Consider the following 21,067-nt stretch of genomic DNA (forward strand, 5'->3'; position numbering starts at 1 on the left):
AGCTGGAGAGTTGGCATGTCTGGCTCTCACTTGGATTGCCTTATTCTCTTCCACATAGCCTGTTATTCTCCAGTCAGCTAGACCAGTGGTTGGTAAACCGCGACATGCAAGCCACATGCGGCTCTTTGGCCCCTTGAGTGTGGCTCTTCCATAAAATACCACATATACTAATGCTATATAATAAAAGCCTAATATGCAAATTGTCCCCTCAGGCAGTCCTCTGACCTGGAGTTTGACTAGGAGTTGCTATAATGTGCACTGACCACCAGGAGGCGGTGCATAACATGGCAGGTGTTGGTGATGCAGTGCTGGCATAGGGCAGCAGTGGAGGTGCTGCCAGTCCCAATGGATCCCCATGAGAACAGGAAGGTGGTGGGATGGTGGAACAAGTGAGCTGGCAGTGCCAGGCCAAGGTAGGTGCGAGTGGGGGCCTGATTGCCTCACCAATCGCCCCACAAATGGCAACCAGTAGCAGTGGCCGGGGAGAGGGGGCACCACCCGTCTCCCAGGTGCTGAGGGAGCCAGGCAGGGGGCCTGGCCCCCATCAATCACCCAATAGGCAGGATGGTAGAGCAGATAAGGATGCTAGGCGGGGATGTGGGACTGCGAGGGTTGGGGCACAAGCTGAGGCCCAAACCCTGCAGGCCACCCGAGGAACCCCACCCATGCACGAATTCATGCACCAGACCTCTAATTAAGTTAATAACAATGTATCTACCTATGTAGTTTAAGTTTAAAAAAATTTGGCTCAAAAGAAATTTCAATTGTTGTACTGTTGATATTTGGCTCTGTTGACTAATGAGTTTGCCAACCACTGAGCTAGACTAACTTCCTTATATGGCAGTCTTAAAATAGCATTCTAAGAGGATGAAAATGGAAGTTTCGAGACCTGAGTTTTCAGCTCTGAAACTTGCTTATCCCTTCTACCACATTCTGTTGGTTAAAGCAAGTCATAAGGTTAGTCCAGATTCAAGGGGTGGGGAAATATACTCCATCTCTTGGAAGGAAGGAGCTTCAAAGAATTTGTGACAACATTACTTAGTAGGAATGTCCAAATGCCATGGTTGGTGGTGGTACTTGTGACTTGGGTGACTTTGTAGGCAGAATGATGACTCCCAAAGATATCCACTTCCTAAACCTCTGAACCTTACATGGCAAAAGTGACTTCAAATGTGTGATTAAGGGTCTTGAGATGAGCATATTTTCCTGTATTCCCTGGTTGGGCCCAGTGTAATCATAAGGGTTCTTGTAAGTGAAAGAAATAGGAGAGTCAGCCTTAGAAGGAGATGTGACAGTGGACACAGAGGTTGGAGTGCTGTCATTGTTGACTGTAGATGGAGGAGAGGGCCATGAGCCAAAGAATGCAGTCAGCTCTAGAAGCTAGGAAAGGCATGTAACACATTCTCCCTGATGCAGCCGTGATGATACCTTGAGATAGCCCAACTAGAAGCCCTAGGCACGAAGATTTATGCAAGAATAGGCCTGTCTTCCCCTGGCAGCCGGCATGTGGCAGGCTCCCTCCAGCAGCCTGTGCAGTGGCGGTGGGGTTGGGGTTGGCAAGCCTTGTGCTCTCCGACTCTGCTTCCTCCTTGCCCTCCTTCTCCAGAGAGTTCCTCTGTGCAGCGCTGGTGCTCCAGGGAAGAGGTGGGGCAGGGGAGGCAGGCGGGGAGGACTGGAGAGGTTGGGGGTTTGCATTTGGCTTTCCCATTGTGAAAGTGGGATGTTACTAGCCCCCTTCCTCATCATCATCCTCCTCTGCCCTTCCCCTCCTATCTCTTACCAGCCCGCCCTACCTCCACACCCATCGCCCCTCCCCTCTTAATTTGGCAAGATAGGGAGGAGGGAGATCTGATAATTGGGGTTACTGTGTAGGTGGCCTCTTTCATCTATTCAAAACAAAGCCGAGCTGCCTGCCGCTGCAGCCATAGCCACCATCATTGCCCTTTGGCTGGCCCTGGGCTCCGATGGGCATGCTAACTGTGCACCAAGGGAGCTACCATGTGCGTCTGTGCCTGCACGGCTGCTCCAATGCTAGGGTTTTGTTTACCAGAGCAGGAGGGCGGGGGTGAGGTAGAGGGAGATGCCAGACACTGGGAGCTACGACCTCAGGCACCAGAGGGTTGCCTCTGAGGCCGGTGGCTGGGCCACAGGGAGACTGCAGGATGGTTAACAGGTGTGGAGAACGGCAGGGGGGCCCTGAAGAGGTGCATTGCCCAGAGGCCCGGAGTGGCTGTGGTGCAGGGCTGCCGCCATCTTTGTCAGGTTAATTTGCACACTCCTGATTGGCTGTGGGTGTTGGGAAGTGATAGTCAATTTATGTATTTCTCATTTATTAATATAGATGAGACCCATTTTGGACTTCTGACCTACAAAATTGTAAGATAAATTTGTGTTATTTTAAGCTACTAAGTTTGTGGTAATTTGCTACAGCAGCGATAGGAAAGTAATAAGAGTGACCATGCTCCTGTTTTAAAGATCATTTGCAACAGAAAAAGACACTCTAGACTCCAAGAGAGTGAAAGTCAGTAGAGACTTGGTTTCAGCCTGACACTGATCCTTGATCATAGACCACAGCCTTATCTTTCTTCTTTCCCGTTATAATCTACTGTTGGTTCTCATTATCACTCCTTCTAGTCTGTCAAGATGCTCTACCAAAGGTGTGAAAGATATTTTTTTTCTTATGGAAAAGTTTAATGCCTTACTTTAGTTACTAGGCTGTAAAGAATTATTTTTGCTAACTAAAGAGAAATATACTAAAACACTGATTATAAAAGAAAGAACCATGTAACCTTTGATAAAGTTGTTTATGCTTCTGTTGTGATCTAGTGCCCTTGAATGAGAGAGGGCTAACTTCTAAGACTAGACAAGTGTGTGTACCAGGTGATGAATACTTTAGGTTATGAGCTCTTGATTAAAATTTAACTTAGAAATGTTTCATTCTTTGTCAGGCCTTTGACCCTCCATAATTCTAAGTAAGGTCTTAGAAGTATAGTATAATATCTTCCATTCACTGCACACATTAGGAGAAAAGTACTTTGACTTTTGCAATTTATTTTAGGGCTCAAAGTCTGAAATATATTTAAGTATTTCTGGCAGTAAATGTATAACTTCACAATTTCTCCTGATGTCACACTACTTTTTTGAATTTTGAGAAGGAACCTCCATCTTAACGTTAGGCGGTTATTTAAAATGAGCAAGAACAATGTTTGCTAAAATGTCACATCCATTTGTGATAAGACAAATTTTATCTTTTTTTGTGTGTGCTTTATTTATTTGCCGTATTTTCCCTGTATAAAATGGCCCACACTTTTCCAACTTAAAATTAACAAATCACTATTTTAAATATAAGACAGAACACATTTTTATTTAGTAATTACCGCAGGTAATGTTTACATACCAGTACTATGATATTATGGAGCATAGCACCTTATTGGTTTTTGCATCACTGCTCTCTTCATCATCACTGTTAGTTCCAGACATCAATTTCTTCAACTTCTGTTGTATCACTGCTGTCTTCTGAGTCACTATCTATATATATGAGATCATCCTCATAAACTGGTTGCATTTTCTGAGCTAACTTTGTTCATGTTCTCATGGCCAACTCTTCTCTTCTCATGAAATTGAAGCACCATTTTGCCTTTCCTGTAAAATCATCAATGTTCATTTCGCTTGCAAACATTCTTGCCTGATGTTGAATAAGCTTGGTTGGCACACATAAACCACTCTGGTGTTGCTCCATAATCTAAGTCTTAAGGATCTGCTCCAAGTTTGCCCATTTTGTTGGTTTTCCTCTTAAGGCCTTCTTTTTTGGCATCTTAAGCAGTTGTTCTTCCTGTTTTCTCCACTCTCTTCAGCTTTATATCCATGTTCTTTTGCATAGCTGATTACATTCAGTTTGAATTTTGCAGAGTAAGACAATTGCTTACCAGTATTTATCTTTTTATTTTTTGACATCTTTATGGGTACAGAATGCTCTGTTGATCTGTGCACTCTCCATCTCCACCTCCAGTTATGGCATCAGCTGACGTCAGTAGCAGTAAGGCTCGTGATTGTAAGAAGTCTGTTTGACAAGGTATGGGCAGCTATTTTCAGGTGTGGCTCCCTCCTCACTGACTTTGTGTATAAGATACCACTCAATTTTCAGTCTAACAATTTTAGAAAAAAATAGCACAGAAAATATTTTTTTTGTTCTGTATTTTTTTCCTGATAAGACAGATTTTAAAAATCCAATTTAAGAAAAGATGATGAAGTGTATGAAAATATGTATCAAGTATATAAGGCATCCAGAACTTCTGTATGAAGAGTATTCAAGAATGTCAAAACCAGCCTGACCCTGTGGCTCAGTGGTTGAGCATCGACAAATCAACCAGGAGATTCCCCCATTAGGGCACATGCCCAGGTATCGGGCTCAATCCCCGTTGAGGGATGAGCAAGAGGTAGCTGATCAATGATTCTTATTTATGTATTTATTTATTTTATTTATTTTTTATATAATTGCTTCCACTGGCTTTCTGAGCCTCACAGCAGCCCAGTTTGAGCAGAAGGCAGGGAGCCACTGATGCAAGGGTGTAGAGGAAGTGGGAAGCCACATGGCTTGGGCTTTCAGTGAGGGGACATCTGTCAGTGAACTCTCATTTCTAGAAGACGTACCAGCTTTTAGCTAACTACCAGATGCTAGTTGTCCAAGTGTCCTCAGATCTGTGGGTAGAATCCTTTAGGGCAGCATGATGCTTCTCTGGCAGTCAGGAGATTTATTATTACATTGATTATCTCTTATCAGATGTTTCTATCTCTCCCTCTTCCTTCTTCTCTGAAATAAAAAAAAAAATTTTTTTTAAAGAATGTCAAAACTAAGTAGCATAATAGACAAAACATTCATAAAATTAAGAGCTTTGTAAGTTGAATTAGGTTATTAGTTCTGAATATAGTTAAGTGGATTGTTTAGGGGAAAAAATGTTATTTTATCTGCCTTAATCTAGAGCTTTTGATCTGCTTTTGTCTAAAATTGGTCTAATACAGTAACCTTTAGCCAAATGGAGCTATTTGAATAAAAATGTTAGACTCAAGCTCTAGCTGGTTTGACTCAGTGGATAGAGCATTGGCCTGTGGACTGAAGTCAGGCCCTAGGTTCGATTCTGATCAAGGGCACATGCCCTGTTTCGGGCTTGGCCCCCAGTAGGGGGCGTGCAGGAGGCAACTGATCAATGGTTCTCTCTCATCATTCATGTTTCTATCTCTTCCTCTCCCTTTCTCTCTAAAATAAATAAAAATATGTTTTAAAATGTTAGACTCAAACTAACAGACATCTGTTCTGTCCAGTTTTCCTGGAATTGAAGTTGACTTGTTGGTATTGTCTTTATTTAATTATAAGTTATATTGGCCTCGAATATACAGGGGTGTCATATGAAGGGATCAGTGTACACAAGGCCTTTTCTATTTAGTTTCTTTGACCTTTTTGCCCCTTCTCACTGTGTTTCTGGTCAGTAGTCACAGTCTGGTCACTGACCCCTGTGACAATCTCCAACGTGTGCACCAACTTTACACAGACTCTGTTCTCTGTGACAATTAAGATAGAACAACTTTTAATTCAACCAAAGGTTAGAGACTTTTTTTTTTTATATATAGGATCATTTATTATCTTAGGAAATTGCTTAACTAAAGTGAACTGGGATGAGAAAAATAGTGCTTTTCAGAAGGCATACTACCTTTTTTTCTCTTCAGTCCTGTCCAGAATGGTCGTAGTTGGATGTAAAGTCTGTGTGGCCCCCAACAGAGTTCAGTTATATCTGGAGAAATCTGTAGGATTAAGTAAGTATTCATAAGCAATATGGGTGAATTTTGCCTTACAGTAGAATTGTTATTCCACAAGTCCATTAAAGGTTGCTCATTGAAAAACCTTGCATGAGCTTGTAAATGAGTCTTGTTGCCAATTCACAAATGAAGAATATGGACAAAGAAGGAAAAGTATATGGAATTACTTGGTTCGTGCATTAAACCAATCTAGATAATTTCTTCTCTATTGTTTTGGAAATTATACTATAAATGATACTTCTAAAATAGCGGGAAATTGTATCACTGGAAGGCCATGTCCTTTTTTTTTTTTTTTCTTTTTTTTTTCTTCCCAAAACTAAACCAAATACCTTGGCTTAGTGACAATCTACATTTCAAAGGTTCACCAGACTAAAAGCTTATTCTTCACTTAAATGACTTCTCTCCAGACATATTTAGAGTTCATCTAGGTTATAAACCATATCTCTAGTTATTCATGCTATTCCAGATTGGGTAAAACAAGTATCAAAAGTACTGAAGGGAGAGGTAATAGCTTAAGCACTTCTCAGCTTATCCTTTATCTCTAGATGTAGATATTTGGAGAAATGCAACCGTTTAATGAGAACTATAGTGGGGCATCCATTTACATCTCTTAGGATTGGCTGAATAGAGTATGGTCTATTGAGTATACTTTTGATGTCGTTGCCAGTCTCTCTTTTCAAATGCACACGTGACACTATCTGAAGAAATACTAGAAACACCTAGTACACATTTTTTTAATATCTTTTGTTAAGCTATATTCAGGTGATCACATTTTGAGGCTTGGTTTTCTGCTTAGCTATCAGTGATAATCGGGTTACATATAGGGTATCTGTGTGCTGCTGACTTTAATAGGTCAGCCTGTGTAAGTGTGTAAGACTCGTTTCTTTGGAGACTAATAATGTGGCAGTTTCCTGCACTTAGATGTGAAGGGAGCACTTGTTTTAGAGCTCTGTAACATGGCTTCAGAAATCTTTCTCATATAATGTCTGGATTCCTGATGATTTTACTTCATGTGACTTGTAATACTTTGTGGGAAATGGCTGGTTTCCCTTTAATTTAAAATAGCAGTTTAAGGATCAGGCATACAGACCTCTTAGAACATTTGCATACAGACCTTTTATAGCATTTCATCTTTTTGGAGCTTTGTTTCTGGTACACGAAAAGGACAAGTGTAACAAAATAATATTGAACTGTCTTCTTTGGATTTTTAGTCTTGTTCTTTTCTAAGCTTTCTGAACATCTCAGGTACATAAACCGTCCATCACCTTGTCATGAGCTACTCAGAATGCATTCTCCTCTTGGAAATGAAAAGGCAAGATGCGCAGAAGCTTGAGAGGTGCTGTGAATTTCTCCTAGGGCAAGTAAAACTACTCAGGGCTCCATCTTAGCCATGTGGGCTATAAATCCTCTGCTGGTTTTGCATTTTCACACTGTAGTGGGCAGAGTAGAGCTTTCCTACAGAAAGCCAGTCTCTCTCCTAGTGGTTAAATCAGGCAAATAACTTCTCCTAAAAATGTGATTTTCCCAAGAAGCTATAAATTTAAAACTTCATTCTGTAAGTTTTTAAATTTAATTTAATTTCTATCTTTTATTTTATTTTTTTGTTAATACTCACCTGAGGATATTTTCCCATTTATTTTAGGGAGGGTGGAAAAGAGAGGGAAAGACAGGAAGAAACATCGATGTGAGAGAAACACAGGGATTGGTTGCCTCCTGCATGAGCCCTGACCAGGGTCCGGGCTGAGTAGGAGCCTGCAACCGAGGTACATGCCCTTGACCAGAATCGAACCGGGATCCATGGTCTGCAGGCCAACATTCTATCCACTGAGGGAAACCAGCTAGGGCTTATTCTGTACGTTTTAAATTTAGGTGGGTAAATTCCAAATAGCACTAACTCCTATATAATAAAAGCCTAATATGCAAATCGACCAAATGGTGGAACAATGACCCGTTGCCATGACACGCACTGACCACCAGTGGGCAGACACGCAATGCAGGAGCTGCCCTCAGCCCACAGGCCTCAGGTACACCCCCCTTCCGGATCACCCTGCCGGGTACCCCACAGATCAGCCCTGATCGCCAGCCAGACCTAGGGACCCTGTCCATTCAAAAATTTCATGCACCAGGTCTCCAGTTTTATTATAAAGTGCAAGTGCAAGAGTAAGAAAAACTTACAATAAAGAGGGAAAAAAGGTAACTTCATTTTGGAAAAACCTGGCTTACCTAACCTTAACAAAGTGATTCAGTAATGCCATCTGATGTGATACACCGAGAAGGCCAACATTCCTGCATTAGAACATTCCTGCCCCAAATGCAGGACACGAAGCTGGTCATGAGGAAACAGACAAACAGATGTCTGGCCTGCACTCTTTAAAATTGTCAATGTCTTAAATGGCTAAAAGGCAGGACTGTTCTAGATTGGAGGAGACTAAAGAGATAATGAATGATTCTTAAACTTATTCTTTTTTTTTTTTAAGAGTTAATGAAGGATGCTATTGGGACAACTGGTAAAATTTTAATATGGGCTGTATGTCAGCATATTTGATCTTTGTTCTGTGGATATACAAGAGAATGTCCTTAGGAAATGCACACTAAAGGACCTAGTGGTAAGGGGTTATAATGTCTGCAGTTTACTCTCAAATGGTTTAGCAAAAATAATGGTAGAAGATATACAAAGTAAACATCACAATAAGAATTGGTTAAAAATATAAGGATAGTGTTATAATATTAGAACTTTTTGCTAAGTTTTAAAAAGACACAAAATGGGTAATATAAGAAAAACAGCCAAAACCGGTTTGGCTCAGTGGATAGAGCGTCAGCCTGTGGACTGAAGGGCCCCAGGTTTGAATCTGGTCAAGGGGAGGATTACCTTGGTTGCGGGCACATCTCCAGTAGGGCGTGTGCAGAAGGCAGCTGATCGATGTTTCTCTCTTATCGATATTTCTAACTCTCTATCCCTCTCCCTTCATCTCTGTAAAAGAATCAATAAAATATATTTTAAAAAAGAAAAGAAAAACAAAGAAATAACTTAGACTTATGATGCAATTATTGTGTGATGGGTATAGTTCTAAGAATGTTTTATGTAGTACCTCATTTTATCACTACAATATCTGTATGAGATAGGGTTATAAGAATATAGTTTTCCAGCATTATAGATCTTATTTAATTTCAAGATATTATGTTTCCCAAGTAGTAGAAAAGAAATCATCTAGGTTAATTTAAATTCTAAATCATCTAATTTGATATACTTTCACACTATTTATTATTCCCAGTTTATAGATGAGCAAATTAAGAAACAGGAAGATTAAGTTGCCCAAGTCACATAGCTAAGTGGTATTGCTGGAATTTAACCCTAGACAGAGAATGAGCTCTTAACCACTATAATATAGAACATTAGAAAGTGTATATTCATATACTGAATGAATCTGAGATTTTAAAGTAAGAATGGGGTTAGTAGAGTTACTAACTTTATCTTCTCCTATAAAAGGAATAGTATGACTATTGTGTCAAAAATTTTGTAAAACAGTATATTAAAAATAATCTCAAATTTGATTAGTTTCCTGTTTCTTTAATTTGAGCACGAGGTGTTTTACATCTGTTTTCTCTGTTATTTTTAGTCTCTACGTATTTTATTTCTGCTCTGAACTTTATTACTTCTATTTGTTTTGTATTTTGCTTGTTCTTTTTCTAGTTTACAAAGGTGGAAGGTTAGGTTATTCATTTGAGATATACTTCTTTTTCAATGTGGACATGTGGACATTTGCAGCTATACATTTCCTTCTAAGCACTGCTTTAGCTGCTTATTGTATGATCTTTTGAACCAGTCTGATGTGGTATGGTAATAATTTCTAATTTTAATGAAATTACCTCTTTGTTTTATACTTATGTATAAATCATCTGGGGAATCTTTATTTGTTTGTTTGTTCACCAAGCATTTTTTAAAAGTAATTCTTTATTGAAAGTATTACATAAGTCCCATTTTCCCCCATTGACTCCCTCCAGCCACCCCGTCCTGCCCCAGGCCCTCACTGCCCCATAGTCTGTGGCCATGGGCCATGTGTATACCCATACAAGGTTCTTGGTTGATTACTTTCCACCCACCCACCCTCCCCTGCCTTCCCTCCCAGATTCTGCACTTTGTTCCATGCTTCCATGTCTCTGGATTCACTCATTCATCGGTTTGTTACTTAGATTTTGTGAACTCTTTTTAAAGAGCCCATTCCACTTAAAGCTGGCTTAATTGATCTGAGATCTGAGGTAGGACTCAGGACTTTTTTTTTAAATTAATGACTACCCAGATTATTACCATTGAAAACTTATTGAGCTGTACCTCAATGTATTTGTGCACTTTCTATATTTGTGTTATACTTCCACTTCAGAAATTGTTATAAGCTACTCAGGTAATTATTAAATTTACCAGGTTGAAGAACCACTAATGTCTTTGATTTTAGTATTTGAGGTAGGATATGGATTAGAAATTTTTGATTGTCTTCTTTTTGCTCTTTTAACTTTGTGTCCCATATTTAGATGTTATAAATCTTATATTTTGTAAAAGCTGTGTAAATTTTCATTTTACGATTTTAAGAATTTAATTAGATATTTTAGTGTTGTTTTGCTATTACATAAACACTGCCATTATAAACCTCTGCACCAATATCTTTTTGCATGTGGAAATATTTGTAGGATTGATCCTTAGTGAACTTCTTGGCTCAAAACATATATGCATTTAAAGGAATGATATGGGGAAGTAAAGTACAACATAGGGAGTATACTCAGTAATGTAGTTGCTATGCATGGTGTCATATGGCTACTAGACTTATCAGGGTGATCATTTTATAAGGTATGTCAGAGTCTACTCACTATGTTTTTCTCCTGAAACTAATACTGTATGTCAACTCTAATTGAAAAATAATTTTTTTTAAAAGCGGTGAAAAATGCCACCAAAATGGCCTCCTTACAGGTTGTGCCAAGTTTTCACTACCATTAGCACATATTTTTATTTATTTTTCTTTTTAATGACTTTTTAAAATATATATTTTTATTGATTTCAAAGAGAAGCAGGGAGAGGGAGAGAGATAGAAACATCAGTGACGAGAGAGAATTGATTGGCTCCCTTCCACATGCCCTTACTGGGGATCCAGCTCAAATCCAGGTATGTACCCTGACCAGGAATCAAACCAACACCTCCTGATTCATGGGTCAAAGTTCAATTACAGCCACACAAGCTGGGCATTAGCAGGTGTTTTTACTTGTTTATCTCTCTACCCTTACTGTCACTGGGAATTAAATTTTAATGCGTGCCTGTTTGATATATGAAAATGGAATCTGCTGAAGCCGGTTTGGCTCAGTGGTAGAGCGGTGGTCTGCGGACTGAAAGGTTCTAGGTTCAATTCCGGTCAAGGGCATGTACATTGGTTGCGGGCACATCCCCAGTAGGGGGTGTGCAAGAGGCAGCTGGTCGATGTTTCTCTCTCATTGACGTTTCTAGCTCTCTATCTCTCTCCCTTCCTATCTGTAAAAAAATCAATAAAATATATTAAAAAAAGAAAAAAAGAAAGAAAATGGAATCTTACTGTTTTAACTGGATATGTGAGTGAAGTTGGGTGTTCTTGGCCATTTTTCTGTGTTCTGTCTATTTTATTTGTCAGGTTATTAATCTTTTTCTCTCATTGTTTTCTAACTTTTTTACCTTTTAATGAAATTACCTCTTTGTTTTATGTTGCAGATATTTAATTGTTTTTGGTGTTTCGACTTTGTTTTTGTTGATGATGAAAGCATATAAATTTATATTCCCCACCTTACCTAGCACTATACTCTAGTATAGATGCTCCCAAAATGTAATAACAGTTAAGTCCTCTCAAAACTGTTGGAAAAAATTATTATCCTTACTTCTCTTTCTTTAAAAACAAAAACAAAAAACCAAAGTAGAACATTTTATAAGTGTTAAGTTGAAAGTGACCAGTCATAAAAGTTTGTAATCAATGGTGATAGTTCATTGGCTTAAACAAACAAAAAAAAATCTGTGCATTTTCCATTTATATTTTGATCAAGTTGAATTGAAATTCCTTGTGATGATCAGGAAGACATTGACAGGCAAACTTACACTCTAAAGTAATGAACAAATAATATTAAGAATTACTTGATGTGACTATCAAAAGTATGGCAGTCTTTATACAAAGAGAAATCATAGCCAGCTGAGAAAACTAAATAAAAGAATTTTCTTTAAACTAACCTTGATCCTTTTTTAATGTATAATCTGTCAAACTATTAGCTAATCATAGAAAGGATTGGATTTTTTTCTCCCTCCCACTCCCCTACTATTTAAGTGAATCAGATATAATCATGATTGTGTCAAAAGTTCAAAAGGGAAAATGGGAGGTAAAATGAGCCAGATTGGCATTCTTCCCTCAACATTGTACCTGTAAGCTTGATATGTTGTTTCAGAGATTAACTTTATAGACTTCCGTACCCAGAAGTATGAAAATTCTTAGGGAACTCTTTTCACAAGCTTGATCTTAACATACTGAATAAAGAGAGCAGCTAATCCCCTTTGTAAAGTAATTTGAGAGTAGGGAATTCAAAATGTAAAATCTCACCTGCATAAAACACTCAATTCTGTAAAGGCCTTTCTACCTGTAGACACTTACAAAGACTTAATATTTTAATGCGGAAGGTTGAACTTGGTTAAAAAGCCAATGAGTGAAATTAGAGAGAAATAATCCAGTGCTTTTTTTCTGGGAATTATCATCCTGCTCTCCAGGGGACCTAATTTTTTCCCCTGTGGGGAATGAGAATACCTCTCTGTACAGCAAGCCAGCGTCTCTAAATATAAGCTTGACTTTTAGTATAATAAGAGTCTTGTTAGGTGCAATTTGCTCTTAGTCATTAATACAATGAACAAATGTTGTGGTTACCTGGGAAAGAAAATTCAAGTGCTTTTAAACCTCTTGTGAGATTTGGTTTCATGCTTGAAATCTATACAGTGTTATGCCCAATAGCATCAGTAGAAGATTCCAAGCTATAAGGTATACAACATAGAGAAGTTAATACACTTTAGAAAAAGCTTAGACCACTACAAAGTGGGTTTAAGATTCTGAATAAAAAGCTTCTCTTTAGCTGAATGACAATTACCAGTGGCATTAATTTTAACAAATGATTGGAAATTTCTTATGAGTGAATTTTATATAATGATTTGTATACAAAATAAAGCAGTCTTTTCTTTTAGTGGCACTTAACTTTTTTTCTTTTCAGTTCTAAAACAGTTTATAGTTCTATAAGTGCAAAGGTTGAATTAAGGACAAATTATAATCTGAAAGTATATTCATTTGACTCTTGAACAGCACTGAGGGTTGAGGTACCAACCCCCCATGCAGTTAAAAATCCTCCTGCAACTTGATTTCCCTAAAACTTAACTCCTACTGTTGACTGGAAAACTTACTCATAACAGAAGTAGACTATTAACACATGTTTTGCATGTTATATGTATTATATACTATAGTCTTATAGGAGTGACACTGGTTAATAAAATTATATACTTTCAAGTGCACAATTCTGTGATACATCATCTGTATATTGGGTGTTTACCACCAAAGTCACATCTCCCTCCATCATCTTGCATTTGACTCATATGTAGGATATAAAACTGAAAACAACAAATGAACAGGGGGGTGGGAGTGGCTGGGGAGAGGCCAAGGGACGGAAAAGAAGACATATGTAATACTTTAAACAATAAAGAATTAAAAATAAATAAATAAAATAATTTAAACAACACAAATGAGCAAACAAGCTATAGCCAGTCTGGCTCAGTGGATAGAGTGTCAGACTGCAGACTGCAGGGTCCCGGGTTCAATTCCAGCCAAGGGCACATGTCCAGGTTGTGGGCTGGATCCCCAGTAGGGGGCGTGCAAGAAGCAGCCGGTCAATTATTCTCTTTCATCAGTAATGTTTATATGTCTCTCTTCCTCTCCCTCTCTGAAATTAATAAAACTAAAAAAACACACAAATGAACAAACAAGACAAAAACTCACAGACACAGATAACAGTATGGTAGTTATCAGAGGGAAAAGGGGGTGGGAGAAAAGTAATAGGGTAAAAGGGAAAATCATGGTTCTTGACTTTTTCTGTCTGACTTACTTTTTTTAGCATGGTATTCTAAAGTTCTATCCATGTTGTTACAAATGGTAATATTTTATCTTTTCTTATAGCTGTGTAATATTCCATCATATATATGTATCACATCTTCTTTATCTAACAATCTACTGAAGGACACTTTGGTGGTTTTCATATCTTGGCCATTGTGAATAATGCTGCAATGAACATAGGGATACATATATTTTTACAAACAAATGTTTTCAAATTTTTGTGGTAGATACCTAGAAGAGAGGGGTTGCCATATTGTCTTCCATAGAGGCTGTGTCAGTATACATTCCCACCAGCAGAGAATGAGGGCTCATAAAATTTATTCTTAAAAAAAAAAATTGCCCTGACTGGTTTGGCTCAGTGGATAGAGCATCATTCTGCAAACAAAGGGTCCCAGGTTCCATTCCGGTGAAGGGCATGTACCTTGGTTCCGGGCACACGCCCAGTGGGAGGTGTGTAGGAAGCAGCTGACGCATGTTTTTCTCTCATCCATGTTTCTAACTCTCTAGCCCTTTCTCTTCCTCTCTGTAAAAAAATCAATAAAAAATACATATATATAAATATTATTGATAATAAAATTGTGATACTATACAGCTTCCACTAATTGTCCTTAATCATAAACCACTTTTTATTGGATTTGGTACTATGTTCTCTGTGTTTTTTTTAGAAATCAGTAAAAGATAACAGATGTCTTTCTTGTGACTTTAAACTTAGAAGGTGACAGAAGTGATCTTTGCAATCTAAAATTAGTTTTCTTCCATTCAGATGTAACTTACCAGTACTGGGCACTATGTTTCCCACTGTTCATTTTCCCCTCCGCCTGTAAAGCTCTGGGTCTGTGAACCTGATCTAAAGTGTATGGCTCCTGATTTCCTGCTAGTGTTAAGAGTGATTTTTTGGCATTTTTAAAGATCATTAAGAACAATCCTTTATTTCTTCCATTATGCAACATCTAATCTAGTAATAATAAAATATTTTGTATTTCATTTCAAAGTAGTTAAGGTCTATTTCTCTAATGAGCATTATATTCTGAGGTGCTATCTAAACTGGATTGCAATCAGCTAGCTTTATCTTCATTCCTGTTCAGGTGACATTTTTATAAATCACTGAAATAGAAAAAATAGCCTTTGTTTATGTAACTAACTTCAGACAGAATGACATCCAATAGTATATGTACAAATATGCATATAGAAATTGTATTGTATCAATAGTATAAGTAACATACTTTTTTAACAGCTAAGTTTTATTTTGTTAAAGATAAAATGACACCTTAATAACTTTGTGATTTTCTTAAGGTTACCAGGTTTGCCATGTTATTAATTTGATAGACAGATCTCACCATTCCTTATTTGAAAGTCCCTGTAATATGCTTCAATTTAGGAGTGACCTTTTCTGTTTCAGACAAATCTGCCTATTTTCAAGCTGAAGGAATCTACAGTTAGAAGAAGATACAGTGACTTTGAATGGCTGCGAAGTGAATTAGAAAGAGAGAGCAAGGTAAGAATTATTTGTAATGCTACTTGAAAGTAAACATTCCAAATTTTAATATTTAATTTCTCAGAAAATTACCTTGAATAAAATGGGTAAAACAAATATGATTTCTTCTTTTTTTTTTAATATATTGATTTTTTTACAGAGAGGAGGAGGGAACAGAGAGCTAGAAACGTCGATGAGAGAGAAACATTGACCAGCCTCCTCTTGCACACTCCCTACCAGGGATGTGCCCGCAACCAAGGCACATGCCTTTGACTGGAATCAAACCTGGGACCTCTCAGTCCGCAGACCGATGCTCTACCACTGAGCCAAACCGGTTTCGGCCAAATATGATTTCTTTTTTTCAAATAGTTTAGTTTTGTCTTATTTCATGGGAGATGGAGGAAGTCTGTACTTTTCCTCGGAACACTCTTCCTTCTCTTGTCCACATTAGTGGCCTAACGGAGGCCTTTGCTCACTCACAGTTGGATAACACTCTTACAACTATCTTACTACTGCCTCCTTTCTTCCTTCCTGTTCTACCTTCCCCTCCACACCCGAGCCAAGTTCCTCTTCTTCAATACATCTCATATATCATTGTATTTCCAATATTTTTTACTGACTCTTAACAAGTACACTTTTCATCATTATACATTTATATATAACAAACATTTCTAAGCTCAGCTGGTGTGGCTCAGTGGTTGAGCTTCGACCAATGAACCGGAAGGTCACAGTAACTTTTTAAACCAGAATTTAGCATACTTTGTGTGATATATGCTGATATTCTTCAGATTAGCTTTCTTAAATGATGGCAATGTTCTACTAATTGCTACCTACAATTTGAAAACAGTTATATACCTTGGTAAGAATTTTCTTAAGCTTTGGCTGCAAAATAAATTAGAACATGGTCTCACTCTAATTTTCCTTATTTGAGCTCTGTGTCAGAATAACATCAAAGGCATGGTATGCTCAGAATGTTGAAAAGTTATTTTGTAACTAGAGTATAGTAGGAAAAAAGTAGATGTGATAGGGGCCCAGAAGTAGGTTAAGGGTAGCTTGTGCTTATTTTGAAGCATAATAATCTAGAAATGGAAGGAAGACTTCCTTACCCAGATAAATGTGGCTGGATACAAGAGTAGCATATACAAATCATTGAATTTTATCAAAAGTGTAAGAATAAAACAATTTTACTCATAAAAGTGAGAAATGTAAGACCCATATAAAGAAAACTTAAGCCCTGGTTGGGTGGCCCCGTTGATTGGACTGTTGTCCTGTGCACCGAAAGGCTGTGGGTTAATTCCTGGTCAGGGCACATGCCTAGGTTGCAGGTTCTACCCCTGGTTGGGATGCATTCGGAAGGCAACTGAACATTGTTTCCCTCCTCCTTTCCCTTCCCTCTCTAATCAATCTAAAAAATACATATATCCTCCAGTGAGGATTAGGGGAAAAATTTTCTACTGAAAGACAAAACAAAAAAAAGACTATAATAAATAGAAATACTACATTCTTATTTTGGAATATTCACTTTTTTTCTCTCTCAAAAAAAAAAAAATCCTCGCTGGAGGATATGTTTACTGATTTTTAGAAAGAGGAAAAAGGGTAGGGGGAGAGAGAGGGAAAGGGAGAAACATCAATCCTTTGTCCCTGTACATGTCCCAACTAGGATCAAACCTGCAACCTAGGTATCTATCCTGACCAGAAATCCAACTGCAACCTTTACGTGGGTGTATAGGATAATGCTTCAACCAAATAATTCACTTTTGAAGATTTAGTTACCTTATAAACATTTGAGAGCTCATTCAGTGTGTTGAGTAATAGAGTTGTGAATACTTAATGTCCCCATTTTTATGATGCTTACATCCTTTTGAGTAAGTTGGGATGGTGGTGAGGGAAAGGCAGAAAAAATAGTGAGATATTTATACTAATAAAAGGGTAATATGCTAATTAGACTGGGAGACCTTCCAGGAGAACTTCTGTACGTCCTTCTGGACAAAGCCATGGTGCTGGGGCCAAGGCAGAGGCGGTTAGGGGCGATCAAGCTAGGAGGGAGGGCAGTTGGGGGTGATCAGGCTTGGGGGGGGGGCAGTTTGGGGCAAGCAGGCTAGCAGGGGGCCAGTTGGGGTTAAGTAGGCAGGTGCAGGGGAAAGTTGAGGGTGATCAGGCAGGCATGGAGGGGCAGAGGGGAGCAAGCAGGCCATCAGGCAGAGTGGTGCTGTTTTATTCAAACAAATATGATCCCCACATAATTTCCAGAAGAGAGATACAGTATTAGTTGACCCTAGAGGTTAGTTAGGCTTTGAAGGGCAAAATTTGGGATGTTCCCTACAGGGTGGGAAGAAAGAAATGACAGGTCTTTGGGGAAAGACAGGATGGCAGATGTGGGAGAAAGTTAACGTTTCTTAGCCTAGGAAATGAAAGTGGTGACAAGTTGTTGATTATTTTATCATCACCTCAGACATAAGTAGGAAATACCATGTACAAGATGATGTGAGGTGGAAGAAACTGATCACTTAATTCTTACCTGCCTCTGTCAACATCGTTAATATTTTATTTCTTTGTTGAATTGAGAGTTGATTTTGATCCCTGCAGTTTCCATCAGAATAAAGCATTGTCTTTCCCAAGTGACATCAAAACTGTCTGAGGGGCGTGGTAGCTTTTATTTCCGTATTGCTTGAATGTTCTCTTTGTATAGTTGTGCTTTGCTAATAAGTCCAGGAAAAATGATAATTAAGCTAGGGGCCCAGCCATTAAGGAGCTTTGTTCTGATGGGCTATTTTGCATTGAATATTTTTTCATTGTGTTTTTTGCTGATTCACTTTTATATTTAAACAAGCTTGACAGTGCGATTGCTATCATAGTGAGGATATACTGTATCTTCATGTTATGCTCTAGAAACGTTCACAATTCAGCATGTTTGAGAACACTCTTTTCTTACGTTGTTTTAGGTTGTAGTTCCCCCACTCCCTGGGAAAGCATTTTTGCGTCAACTTCCTTTTAGAGGAGATGATGGAATATTTGATGACAATTTCATTGAAGAAAGGAAGCAAGGGCTGGAGCAGTTTATAAACAAGTAAGTGCTTTCTGATTCTCGGGGTGTAAGAGGGAGCTGTGTTCTGAGACTACCTTACGTGACTATTAGATACTAGTAATTTTATCTTACCCTAAACTGTAATATTGCTTTTCCTTTTGGCCATTTCCTAACTAATTTTTTGTATCATTTAAATAAAGTAACAGTATATAACAAGTTGAATATCGTGTGATAAATACACTTGAGTGATTGAAAATGAGTATCTTTGTTTTGACTTAAGTTTTGTATTTGTTTTCTTGGTTAATTTATGCAAATTGCATTTAAAATTATAGCATTTAAAAAATACAGTTTTACTTATGATTCTTTCTAATTTAAGGTATGTTTTAGTAGGAACAATAAAACTTAAAATACATTTGAAATAATTTTGTTTGATTGCAGATGGAAGTATGTATTATCAGCATGTCTTGTAAAAATGCACATTCAAAATTTTTATGGCAAAATATATTTTGGAAATGCGATCAGATTTGGGGTTGTTTATCTTTTATTTTAGAAACTCTTAAGCTCAAAGTAAAATTTCTAACTTAAAATTTTATTTCCACTTAAAAATAGGTATTTTTAAAAGGCCAATAGGGAGAGTTATGCTAGGGAAGTGTTCAGTATAATTACGTATTGTCTAAAGTTTAACCAAATAAGGCCAAATCCTAGAGAATACTGTTGTTGAGCTATTTATTAGAAGCACTTTAATTTTATCTAGTGGTTAGATCTGCGAGTGGTAAATAAACAGAAGAAAAGTTATAAAAGCCTTTATTATAGACATGACCTTTGTTGTCTTTTATGAACATACTTTCTTTTTAGGTTAGATGTTTTTAAATTCTGAAATAGAAGTGTCTTTGCCCAGTCTGATCTTGTGTTAGGTCTTGTGGAAATCTTTACAAGTGGCCCTGGCTAAGGTAACTCTGTTGATTAGAACGTCATCCTGATATGCCAAAGCTGCGATTCAATCCCCAATCAGGGCACGTACAAGAATCAACCAAAGAATGTATAAACAAATGGAACAACATATCAGTGTTTCTCTCTCTCCCCACTCCGCGCTCTAAAATCAATAAATAAAGCTTTTAAATAAATAAAGGCACCTCCCCCCCAAAAAACCCTCTTGACATTGGTGCCTCTTTCTTACTATTTGGGGCTTTCCTTGAACTCCAGTGTATTTCTAGCTCTAATCCTATATCTTTTCCTTCTTTAAAATGGAGTCTCAGAATCAGGACATATTTCAATTTTATTATCAAAGTTAATTTAAGTTTTTATAATATACTACCTAATAGGTAAAGAAGCTGACTGCGTACAGATGCCAGAAGCTGTGCAATACTAGTGATTGAATGTTTTCAAATTACCTTGCGAACCAAAGGAAAGAAAATTTACCATACACTTTGGTAAAGTTGTTAGAGCCTAGCTTTATGGGCAGTTCAGACTAACAGTTAGGATTACTAATTACATTTGCTTACTAACCTTAAACTATGTGTTTGACAACTCCTCCCACCTCTTTTTATAAAAGATTGGACTAAATTTGTCTTTTTTTATTCCTAGGGTGGCTGGTCATCCTCTGGCACAGAATGAACGTTGTCTTCACATGTTTTTACAGGATGAAATAATAGATAAAAGCTATACTCCATCTAAAATACGACATGCCTGAAATTTGCCAAGAGTGGCAAAAAAAACTTTCCGTGACTATGAATGATCGTATGCGCCAGTGAAGAAGTTCTAACTAACTTAGCATGCTGCACAGAAACTGGTCTAATATGCCTGCAGTATACTAACACTCATGCGCTCTGCTCTGTTTTGTTTTGCTTTGGCAGTTGACAAGAAGTTAATTTGCTTTAGTAAAATTCCTCATTCCAGCCTTTCTATATAATAGCTCTTCCTGTCTTTAATGTGCTGCACACTATCGCCTCACACACCTGTTCCTCCAGCATAATCCGCAGTGTCCCGACTAAAGTTACCGAACTGGCCTCAGCTGCACAGTTTTTGTGTCATGTTTGCTTCTGGAATCTGATTACCTAGGAATCTCTTATCCCCTTTTTAATATGTGATGTCCTTGACCTAACTTACGTGTAGGAGCACTGCGCCGCTGGTTGCCAGCACCCTCACGTAAGATACACACTTGTATGCAGAATGTATCCCTTCGGGCTTGTCATGCCCTTCACATGGAAGACCAATGAGGGAAATCTTTATATTCTGTACAAAAACAAAATCAGATTTATATACTAAAATCATTTGTCTAAAAATTTAAGTTGTTTTCAAATAAAAATAAAACTGCATTTCTGATATGCACTGAATTGTGTTGCCTCCAGCTTTTCTTCCTTTATGACTTTCCTACTTAACTCATTTGTTGAGAGGGATTATTTACTAATTATATACTTCTCATTCCTGTAACTCCACTCCTCTTTAAACCGTGGTGATATCAAATATGCCACCACCCTTTGAATGGGGTATTTTCTTTTACACAACAAAAAAAGTGATGTACTAAAAACAAAAAACATTCCTTAAGGCTTATTGAGTCGTTATGAAGTACTTTGTGTATTGGAAAAATGCTTTATAATCTCAAGTCATTCTTTTTTG

At 37.9% G+C, this 21,067-nt stretch overlaps 1 protein-coding gene across 2 annotated transcripts in view; it reads left to right on the forward strand.

Annotated features, from left to right (window-relative positions):
• Positions 1-20,784, forward strand: part of SNX3 (sorting nexin 3) — a 29,785-nt gene extending 9,001 nt beyond the window's left edge. The window contains exons 2-4 of one of the 2 annotated variants that reach the window (XM_036413863.2): positions 15,352-15,447; positions 18,369-18,493; positions 20,036-20,784. In XM_036413863.2, coding sequence (XP_036269756.1) covers positions 15,352-15,447; positions 18,369-18,493; positions 20,036-20,141 — 327 coding nt within the window. In that variant the 3' untranslated portion in view covers positions 20,142-20,784. The remainder of the gene's footprint in view (positions 1-15,351; positions 15,448-18,368; positions 18,494-20,035) is intronic. The other variant, XM_036413864.2, reaches the window with a different exon arrangement.
• The last annotated feature ends 283 nt before the right edge of the window (positions 20,785-21,067 follow it).

This window comes from Pipistrellus kuhlii, unplaced genomic scaffold, assembly GCF_014108245.1.
Source record: "Pipistrellus kuhlii isolate mPipKuh1 unplaced genomic scaffold, mPipKuh1.p scaffold_m20_p_5, whole genome shotgun sequence".
NCBI lineage: Eukaryota > Metazoa > Chordata > Mammalia > Chiroptera > Vespertilionidae > Pipistrellus > Pipistrellus kuhlii.